At 41.2% G+C, this 10730-nt stretch overlaps 1 protein-coding gene across 1 annotated transcript in view; it reads right to left on the bottom strand.

Annotated features, from left to right (window-relative positions):
- Window positions 1-10730, bottom strand: part of KIAA1217 (KIAA1217 ortholog) — an 820488-nt gene that overhangs the window by 38470 nt on the left and 771288 nt on the right. Inside the window, 1 exon segment of the mRNA XM_009000044.5 lies at window positions 9597-9763. Within this exon segment, the coding sequence (XP_008998292.5) occupies window positions 9597-9763 (167 nt within the window).

The raw sequence follows: 10730 nt of genomic DNA, 5'->3' as shown, positions 1-10730 counted from the left end.
GGAGACGGGGTTTCGCCATGTTGGTCAGGCTGGTCTGGAACTCCTGACCTCAGGTGATCTGCCTGCCTCTGCCTCCCAAAATGCTGGGATTACAGGCATGAACCACCGCGTCTGGCCAAAAAGCACCATTTTTAGAGACGGTGCACAGGGAACAACATCCTCCCAAGTTCTCTCTGGTGACAGCCTATCCTCCAGGCCCTGGGCAGTCTGATCCCTTCCCTTGTAGCTAATCTCCCTCCCTGCATGTCCCTGGCATTCTGCTCCAGCCATACAACATCATTTCAGTTCTTCTTAGGGACAGGGGACCAGGGACCAAGCTCTCTCTCTCTCTTTTTTTTTTTTTTTTAAGACAGAGTCTCACTCTGTCACCCAGGCTGGAGTGCAGTGGCGCGATTGCTGCTCACTGCGACCTCCGCCAGACTCCTTTTTGGCAGGCTTTTGCACCTGCTATTCCCACCTCCCCGAATGCTCTTCCCTCCACTTGGTTAGTTTCTGCATTCTGCAGAGTCTCTGGGACAGTATGTCTGGCATTAGCAGAAAACTCAAAATACAGCTATTGAATGAATGAACTGAATGAAACAGTAACATTGATAAGAACAGGCAACAATGAAGAATCTAAAATTCTTCTCTAAATGGTTGAAATCTGCTGTGCCCCATGGGCTCAGATACACGTTAGGATCAGCTCTCCCTGTGCCTTGTCTTGCTCTCAGTGCAGGGATGTGTCAGCACTGTTCACATAGGTCAATTAACCACACACAGCAACAGTACATGCTATCAAGATGGTATGCTCAACTTCAGTCCTTGAGTCCAGTCCCACAGAGCTCCCACCTTTGAAGGGGAGGGGATATGAGTGATGACAGGTGTGTGAAGGAAAATGAGTAGATAATTAAATGGGTCTAAGAGTTACCAATGCCTGGGTCCCAACTGAGAGATTCTCATTTCACTGCTGTGAGGTACTGTCTGGTGGCTAGAAATTTTTTAAACTCCTCAGATGATTCTGATTTGCAACCAAGGATGATTTCATGGCCTAAGAAAAGGGCTTTTGAATAGACAGATGATGTCACTATGCCATGGGCTAAGGGGCACCTAACCCTCCTGCCCAAATCCTAAAACAAGCTTACATAAAGCTGGGGTTTGGTTAGATAGTGGAGATTAACAATGATATCATGCTAGAAATCATTGCTGGAATATTTAGAATTCATAAAATTGAAAGATGGGAAAAGTGAGACTCTGAGAAGTCAAAGGACACATTGAGGGTCTGCTTGGCAATTACAGGGCACAGTTAGGATTCGAACCAGGTCTCTGAATTCAACTCATCAATTTCTCCACCACCCCAAGTTGTTCTATCAAGGCCAGGAGCATGCCATTTTGTTCACAGCTACAAGCACATTTTCTGGCACATGGTAGGTACCTAACATATACAGTTGACATTGAACAACACAAGTTAGAACTGCATGCATGAGTCCACTTATATGTAGATTTTCTGCCTCTTCTGCCACCACTGAGACAGCAAGACCAACCTCTTCTCTTCCTCAATCTATTCAGTGAGAAGATGATGAGGATGAAGAAAGACCTTTATGATGATCCACTTCCACTTAATGAATAGTAAATATATTTTCCCTTCTTTATGATTTTTTTTAAATAACATGTTCTTCAATTTACTTTACTGTCGCAATACAGTGTATATTTGACATAGCACACATGTGAAAAAACAAATACAGTATAAAATACATACAACATACGAAACATTGTTAATCAACTGTTTATATTATTGGTAAGGCTTCCACTCAATAGTAGGCTATTAGTAGCTAAGTTTTGGGGAACCAAAAGTTATGAATTTTTGACTATGTGAGGGGTCAGCTGTATTTGCTGACCCCAATGTTATTCAGGGGGCATTGTATTTGCTCTATGAATAAATTGAAATATAACATTTCTGTGAAGGGTAAGAACATATTGGAAGAATACAACCGGGCATAATGTTTAAATGCAACTAGACTTATTCCACTAGAAGAGAAGGAGAGGGAAAGGCTCTGTTTCAATTCTAGGCCTTATTAGCCTCCTGTCTAGAAAGAGGGGCTTTACAGGATCCTGCTGAGGGTACTTCCCTCTATCACTAAAGAGGGAAGTTGTCATAGCTCACCGGCTGGCACGTGGGCAATGAGGAGTGAGTCATGAATGAGCGAGGTCTGCATAGGTTCTCCGTCCGCTTTCCCAGTTCCTCCACCCTCCCTGCCTGGTATTCTTGCCACTGGGCAGAGTGTAAAAAAAGTGCTAAAGATAGGATGTGGATCAACATCTTTCTTGAAATGCTTCAAGCAAATTAGTTATTGGAAACTCAAATTATTAAGTTGGTTTTTTGCTTAGGAGGTGCTATCTGCATTTAATAGTTAAAATCAGCTGTCTTGAGGCACAGTTTAAAAACAATAAAACATATCCATCTTAAGTGCACAGCTCAATGAGTTTTCACAAATGTATACACTGGTGTAACCACTGCTGAAAAGACAGTTAAATATTTTATAACCTTGCCGGAAGAAACTACCTGCCTGCTGTCATTGTAGATGAGTTCTTTTGTGTTCTAGAACATTATACAGATGGAGTTATACAATATGTGCTCGTTTGTGTCCAGCTTCTTTTGTTCAGAATACTGTTTTCTGAGATCCAGTCCCGTTACTGAGTTTTCCAGTGATTCAACCTTTTTATTGCTGAGTGGTATTTCATTGTACAAATGGATATGCCAAAATTTTCCTATTTCTGTATATTGACTTGATTCTTATGATCTTGCTCAAGTCACTTATTTCTAGTAGCATGTTTTGTTGATTCCATTTAATCTTACATGTACACAATCATGCCATTTGTGAGTAAAGCCAACTAGACATTTTACTTTTCCATTTGCATGCCTCTGTTTCTCTCTCTAGCCTTACTGAGCTTGCTGGGATCCCCAGTACAGTGTTAAACAGACATGAGAGTAGGTTCCTTGGCCTTGTTCCTGCTTTTATGGGGAGTGTGTTTAGTGTTTCACCATTAACTATGTTTTCTGTAGGGCATTCACAAACGTTGTTTATCAGGGTAACAAAGATTTCTTCTACTTCTAGACTGCTGTTTTTATCATTGATGTTTAATTTTGTCACAAGCTTTTTCTGCATTCATTGAAATGATATGATTTTTTTTCTGTTCATAAGGTCAAATACATTGATTTTTTTCATATTAAAACAATCCTGCCTTCCTGGAATAAAACCCCAGGAAAATGTATTATCTTTTTTATATATTGCTGGATTCAGTTACTAATGTTTTGTTAAGGATTTGTTACATATATTTTCATGAGGGATATTGGTTTGTGGGTTTTTTTTTTTTCTTATAATATCTTTGTCTGGTTTTGCTCTTAAGGTAATGCTGGCTTCATAAAATAAGTTAGGAAGTACTCTCTGTTTTCTAAAAGAGTTTCTTCCTTTCAATACTTTAAAAATGTCATTTTGTTGTCTTCTGAATTGCCTTTTATTTCTGATGAGAAGTTGGAATTAATTCTTAAATTATTATTCCCTGTATGTAATGAGGTTTCTCTCCACCTCCAGCTGCTTTGAAGATTTTTCCAGTTATCCCCGGTTTTCAGCAATTTGATTACCATGTGCTTTGGCATAGTTTCCATTGTGCTTGCCATTCTAGGGGTTCATTGAACTTTTTTGGTCTGTGGATTTATAGCTTTCATCAATTTGGAAAAACTCTTGTCATTCTCTTTTTGAATATATTTCTCTTTCTACTTGGTCTTTTATTAATACTGTCTCACTGGTCAGTATGTTTTATTCATTTGCTTTAGTTTCTTGTCTCTCTATACTTCAGTTTGAACAGTTTCGTTGCTTTTGTTCAGGTTGACTGACATTTTGCTTGGGCAGTGATTAATCTTCTGGTAAGCACATTCAGATACTGTTTTCCAGCTCATGAAGGCTCCACTTGGATATTTTTTATATCTTCCATTTCTTGCCTCATTATGTTTATGTTTTCCTTTACATCCTTGATGATAATTATAATAGCTGTTTTGAAGTCCTTGTTACTGATTTCATTATTGCTGTCATTTCTGGTTGGTTTCTCTTGAGAAATTTTTCTTAAGGTTATAGATTACAGTTTTCAGCATAATCACACGTCTAGTAATTTTTGAGTGGATGTTGGGCATGGAGCTTTGAATTTTGTTGTTTTCCTTTACAGATTTTGGCCTTTCTCTGGCAGACAGTCCAGTTATTCATGGATCAACTTTGCCCTTTAAAGGCTTATTTATAAGCTCTTAGGTTGAATCTAGGGTAGTCTTTACTCTGGGGCTAATTTAGTCCTAAGACTGAGGCATAGTCTTTTTCCAATCTCTACTAAATGCCCAGTTGCTCAACAAGGTCTCTTTACTTTTGCTTTTCAAAACCTGCACATCTCCCAGGCCTGTGTGAACTTCAGAAACTTTCTGACTTACAGCCCCCTTCTGACTTGGTTTTGCCTGGCTTAGCGGTTGCTTTCATATTGTACATGCTTGGCTTAATTAAGATCCAATAATGGACCCATTTGTTGATGTAGTTCTTTCTCTGCAGAGTTTTCTTGTATTTGGTACTCTGGTCCACTAATTCTAGCCGTGTCAGCTCTCTAAACTTTGGTCTTATCTCCCCGACTCACTGTCAGTGCCATGCTTGGGTTTTTCCGTCCTGTACCAAGATCTGAAAAGTGCCTCTAGGCAGAAAACTGGGTCAACTGTAGATTTGTTTCCATTCTCCTAAGGATCACGGTCTTGTGTTGTCTAATTTCTGAAAATACTTGTTTCATACATTTGCTTATTTTTCCGTTTTCTAGTTGTCAGTAGTAGGAGGGCAAGTAGAGCTGTAGTTATTCCTCATAGCTGGAAACATAATTTATGAAAACGCCTTGACATTTTAAAAAGCACTCTAAGACAGAAATAATGCTATTTGTCATTAAAATTTTAATTGGACCAAATAAGTTATCCAAATCACTTCATGGAGAAACTAGAAAACTGCCTAAACCTGATTCTACCCGCATGAAAACAGACCTATGTCTCACATACTCAATTTTGATTTCTTAGGTAAAATCTAAGACTATCAGTTTTATCAACAATGGCTAATGTAATTGGACCGATTTTGCTGTGTAGCAGTGACATGGAGCAGTGGTTATACCACAAATCAGGAAGTTTCAGGAGGAAAGCCAGACCTCAGAATGACTCCCAATCCTACCTGGATGCATTCATTCAGGCTTCAGGGAAAAAGACAAGGGATGCCTGGTCACAGCTATATAACCCATGTTATTGGGGTCCTGTCTCCCCATCTTAGCCTCTCATTGTCCGAAGATCTGACTGGAGCTTGGTACACTGTAAGTAGCCTAAATGTCAAGCCCTGTACTAGTTCTGTTTATTATTTCTGCTTGGCAGGGGGAACGGTTCTGTTACACATGGGAAACTCCAACGTGCTTTTCTCAGGGATACGCATTCCCATGACCATTGCTATGTATGTCAGAAGATAAATGAGACCCTGGAATATTTCCATGAGGCACTATCTTATAAAAAGACACATTAAGGAAACTGTGTTGAATTTTATCATTTTAAATACAAGAGCTCTATGCACTGCTATGTTTATTTTTTATGTTGATATTCTACCTCCTTCTCCTGGGAAGAGATTGTAAATCCTCAGGAGTCCTAAAAATGTAATACTAAGTTTAGAACAACCCATTTTTTTTTTAATTTATCAGGAAGAAGAATAAAGAGATTGGATCCTCGGAAAAAATTGTGGGGATTAAAAAGGTAGGAGGTCTCCAGCCTCTCTTTAGGCCAAATCTTATCCAGTCTCCACAGAATCTGTACCATCTCTTCCAGAAGCTTTTCTCTCTTCTCTGCCACCCACAGGCATGGGCAGAAGTGCAGTCACTTCTGTAGACACAGAATGACTTTGGTAAAATCCAAGTACTGTGGCATTTTGAGAAAAAGATGTTCATTATTTAGAAAAAGTGGGGCTTTTTTCCCCCCAAAATCACACCAGGAAAGGTAACAGGCAAACATAATCATCATTGGAGGAAAACATCTGTTAGGTACAAAACCTTGACAAAACCCTTTCCCATTGTTGCTAACTAATTACAGACTCAACTGTTATTGGGGAATGGGAATATCACAGTATAAAGGTTCCCTATGGCTCTTGCACCGATCGGAGCTAGCGGAGAACATATCAGATTAGCCACTGGGAATGAGGTGTATTGTTTGAGGTTAGGGCTTTAAGTCATTTGCAATACTTGGCTATCTCAACATTTTCAGGAGGTGTCTTCATGGACTAAGCATTCATATTACCCAAGAGCAGTCGTTTTTACCCTGGAATGTTCTAGAGTCACCAGTGTCTAGCCTTTAGTCCATATCGGTGAAGTCAGACTCTGGTAGTGAGCCTGGGCCTGGATATTTTTGTCAAGGGTTTCAGGTGATTCTAATGAGTAGCCAGGACTGAGAGCCACTCTTGGACTGATAACTCCTGTGAAATCTGAGAGCAGAAGATAACACGAACAGGCTTTTAGTGGTTTCCTTGATCTTCTGCTTAGATTCCCTTTGTCCCATTGAAATCGACGCACCCCACTGTGTCTGCAACAAATTTCTATTCCTGAGAATAATCCATCAATTTTGAAAATGAAATGCTCAAATAGGATATGCTCTACAGTCTAGGATTTTCCAATGATTTAATTATCTAATTACTGGAGCTGGCTGCCAAGCACAAATGGTTTTATTCAGTTTCACTATTTTATAACACAGTTCAAAGAACATTTGAATTTCTAATTCAATTTTTGTTCTTTGGAGACTAGTCTGGTGCTTCGCGTATCTCTAATGATAGCTCCATTATTGGACTTATAACCGCTCTGGGGTTGCAGTTCATTTTTGGTATATAATAATGCATATGTTGAAGGAGAATTGATGCCGAGATAGCTTAATTATTCTAAACTGTTTTTGTCTTCAATAGACTCCCCTGATTGAAAAGATAGGAGTGTGAGGGGGAGGAAAGTTGAATGGGATCTTTCCAAAGACAGAGGCAGAAACAGTAACAGCCAGGTTAGGAAACACCGTGCTTTATTTTTCCCCGCGAGTCTGCACTTCAGAACTGCCCAGCCTCCTATGCTCAAAAGCTCATTTGCTCACTGTTCCTTATTCCCAGAAAGCCAGAAAAGTTGAGTAGTTCTGGAACAATAAAAAAACTTGTGTGGTTAACACAGCATTCCTAGACCTTGACTGAAGACCTTCTTTGTTTAAGAAAACCACTCTTTTTCACAAAGCTGCACAGTTTCAAGGGTTGCAAGGACAGACATGTTGTGGGAGATCCCTCCCAGCCGGCTAGAGGACCAAACTACGCCTGCCACTGACAGGGTGATACTACAGCTGTAAACATCACGGCCTTGGCGTGAAATTCACCTCTAATGCCTGTGAAATTCCCAGGGGAAGTGTGGCATTCATGCTAAAGCAATTCCATCCCCGTCCCCAAGCCAACAAATGCTCACTTTTGAGAGCAGTTAGCTACTTCCATACAAATGATATGTATGTTTTTCTTATAGGGGTGCAATGAGTAGTTGACAATTTTCAAATGGCCAGCAGATGGTGCCAAAAGGCAGGAGCAGTGGGAGGAGGGGCTTAACCTCTGGGAGTCCCAGCTAAGAAGGAACATGGGAGGGACAGGCCCCCTCTGAACTGCAGTTGTGTCCTTTGGCCTGCAGTGTACTCGGTAATTGGTTTTTAATAACTTTCTAACATTTTAAAATAGCAGCAATTCATATAAAACCTGTATCTGCAAATTCCTTTGAAATATTGATACCTCTAGAAACAATGGAGACTAATTCTATCAGGTTAAGAGCCAGTTGGAACTGAGTGGCAACTATCCTTTAAAGGGGCCAATTTACTATGGTCTCTCCTCCACTTCGCTTGCTGTTACTGCCTGGACACTGAAGACATGTGACTTTGTCACCCCCTGACACAACCCAGCCCAACCTGTACACTTCACGTCATTGCAATGTGTCTTTAAAATTGCAAAGCGAGGAAAAGCAAATGCAAAGGACGGGTCCACCACAGATGATGCAATTCGATAGGAGATTCAAATGAATTTGCATTGGATGTCCAAGGTGTCTGTGATGTTGCCTAAGAGACAGAGCAGCCCTTGGAGATCTGAGCACTCGCTATTCTAGCAACACTCATAAGCCATGCTGGGGCCTTGGGTCTCTCAAACCAGCTGCCTTTCTGTGTGTTCTCTGGTAGGCAGAGGGCAAGGGGAAATTGTTTTCTTAGCCTTCATTAGGTGGTTAAACAACAGGGGGCTTGTGTCATCGCTGTGCTGAAGAAGAACTTTGACTGGAAGTCTTCTTCCTATTAGAGGAAAGGGCTCAGGAGGTTGCATCCCGTGGCTGCTCCAAGATTCTGAATATATTTTTCTTCCTCTTCTCTCTTCTCTGTCCTCCTCCTCCTTTTTATTCTTCTTCTTCTTCTTCTTTTTTTTTTTTTTTGACATAGTCCTAGTCTATTTCCTAGGCTCGAGTACAGCAGTGCTATCTCGGCTCACTGCAATCTCCGCCTCCCATGTTCAAGTGATTCTGGTGTGTCAGGCGTCTCAGTAGCTGGGACTACAGGTTCACACTACCATGCCTGGCTAATTTTTGTATTTTTAGTAGAAATGAGGTTTCACCATGTTGACCAGGCTGGTCTTGAAGTCCTAACCTCAAATGATCCACCTGCCCTCCCAAAGTGCTGAGATTACAGGTGTGAGCCACAGCACCTGGCCCTATCCTCTAGCAATATTTGGATTATGAGCTTCTGGAAATCAGGGAGGATGCCTGCATAGAGCCCAGGCCAGTGCCATATCCTCCATGCCCAACCTACCATCCAGGGCAGGGAGGTGGGAGGAGGTGCACAGAGCAAATGAGTGGTCTCACGCAGGGATGCCCATCTCTATCTCCTTATTACCCAGAACCAGGAGACAGCTTATTCTGCTTTGGAAGATTTATGGGATTTATTGACCAAGATTCGTGACCTGAAGGGTCATTTACTCTGATTCCTTGGAGTTTATATATTCCTTAAAAATGGAACAGAGCAAGGGAAGGATGGCCACATCCAAATGAAATGCAGATGTTTTTCTTAACAAGTCACCATGGTGGCTTCCTTCCTTAAGAATTCATCTTCTATTCTAAACTCATAGTTCTAAATACATCACAGATCCTTGCAAAAAAAAAGAAAGAAAAGAAAAGAAAAAGCTTGGCTGACTATCCACCTTTGTGGCTGTTTGGTGTGGAGGCGGATGGAGCCTACAAGCTGTCAGAAGGCAGCCTTCACTGGCTGTCGGCGCTCCCTGGGGTCCCTCTCCTTTCGGCTCTTCTCCAAAAGGAGATGCCCAAGAGTCTTTTCCTGCGTAAAAGCACGCCCAGCTTAAAGAAGTGGTTACAGATTGACTGTAGTTGCAGTGGAAGGCTCTAGACCTGGACTGTGTGTGTGAGAGGAAGCTATGCTCTTATGGTTCTACATTTTCTAGGTCTTTGTGGAGCCCCTAGGAAAAGGAAGGTAGGAAGAGCCCAGGGCAACTGAGACAGAGGCCGCCATGCATGAGGAATACCTGGAGCTGCCGCATCTGCTGGAGCTGGAGCCTGAGTTCCGCCACGCTCCGCCTCATCTCAATCAGGCTCATGTGGATGGCCGAGGTGCCCGCAGGTGGAGGCTGGCTGGGAGGCACCGTGGACTCCAGAGCACTGAGCGTCTTCCCACCAGACACATGGGGAGTTCCTATGAGAAGAGTGCAGCACAGAACTCAGAGGCTGCAAAGGAAAGTCTAAGCTATACGTCCCATCCCAATACAGGTAGCTGGTAACTCTAAAAAGGCCCACCTCTCTCATTACAAAAAGTATGCATATATATATATATATATATATATATATATATATATATATATATGTATCAATCATATAGTATTATAGTATGCAGTGCGGAAAAAATAAAAAAATCCAGAAGTTTAGTAAGAAAGTGCCATAGGAAGGCAGGCCGCAGAGCTGCCTATGCCCCTATCTATTGATGGATTGATCTATCAATTGATCAATCTCTTTTGTTTTTTTTAAATTTTTTAAATTTTCTTAACCTCTGGAAGAAGAGTGTGTTCTTGTGCACACAGGTGTGCACAGATAAAAGCTTAGAAGTGTATAAAACGAAAGTGTTAAAGGTATCTCCTCCTGCGGTATCCCAATATGAGGGTTTATTTTAAACTAATTTTTATTTATTTACTTATTCAGTTTTTTGAGAACAAGGTTTCACTGTATTACCCAGGCAGGTCTCGAACTCCTGGGCTCAAGCTATCCTCCTGCCTCTGCCTCCCTAAGAGCTAGGATTACAGGCGTGAGCCACTGCACTCGGCCACTTTTTGTATTTTTAAAATCTGCACACTGAATATCTGCAATATTATAATAGAAGAAAATAATTTTAAAATTCTGAAACCTAATATAGGATGCTTATGCGACTATTTCCTGTGTGGCAAATGTAACCTAAGAACATGCAACTTATTTCTGGGCAGAGATTTGGCCAATCACCAAGGGGAAATTAGTAAAAACTGGGTACTGTCCCAAATTCCTTCAGATTTCCAAAATCAAAAGAAGGAGGGCATCTGCACACACTCCTTTGGTAAGAAAAAAAAAGGCTAGATTCTAGAAAGGACAATGTGATTTTATGGAACAGGTGCCCAGAGTAAAGGCTGGATCTATGT

Source organism: Callithrix jacchus, chromosome 7, assembly GCF_049354715.1.
Source record: "Callithrix jacchus isolate 240 chromosome 7, calJac240_pri, whole genome shotgun sequence".
NCBI lineage: Eukaryota > Metazoa > Chordata > Mammalia > Primates > Cebidae > Callithrix > Callithrix jacchus.
This window is presented reverse-complemented; position numbering and strand designations above follow the sequence as displayed.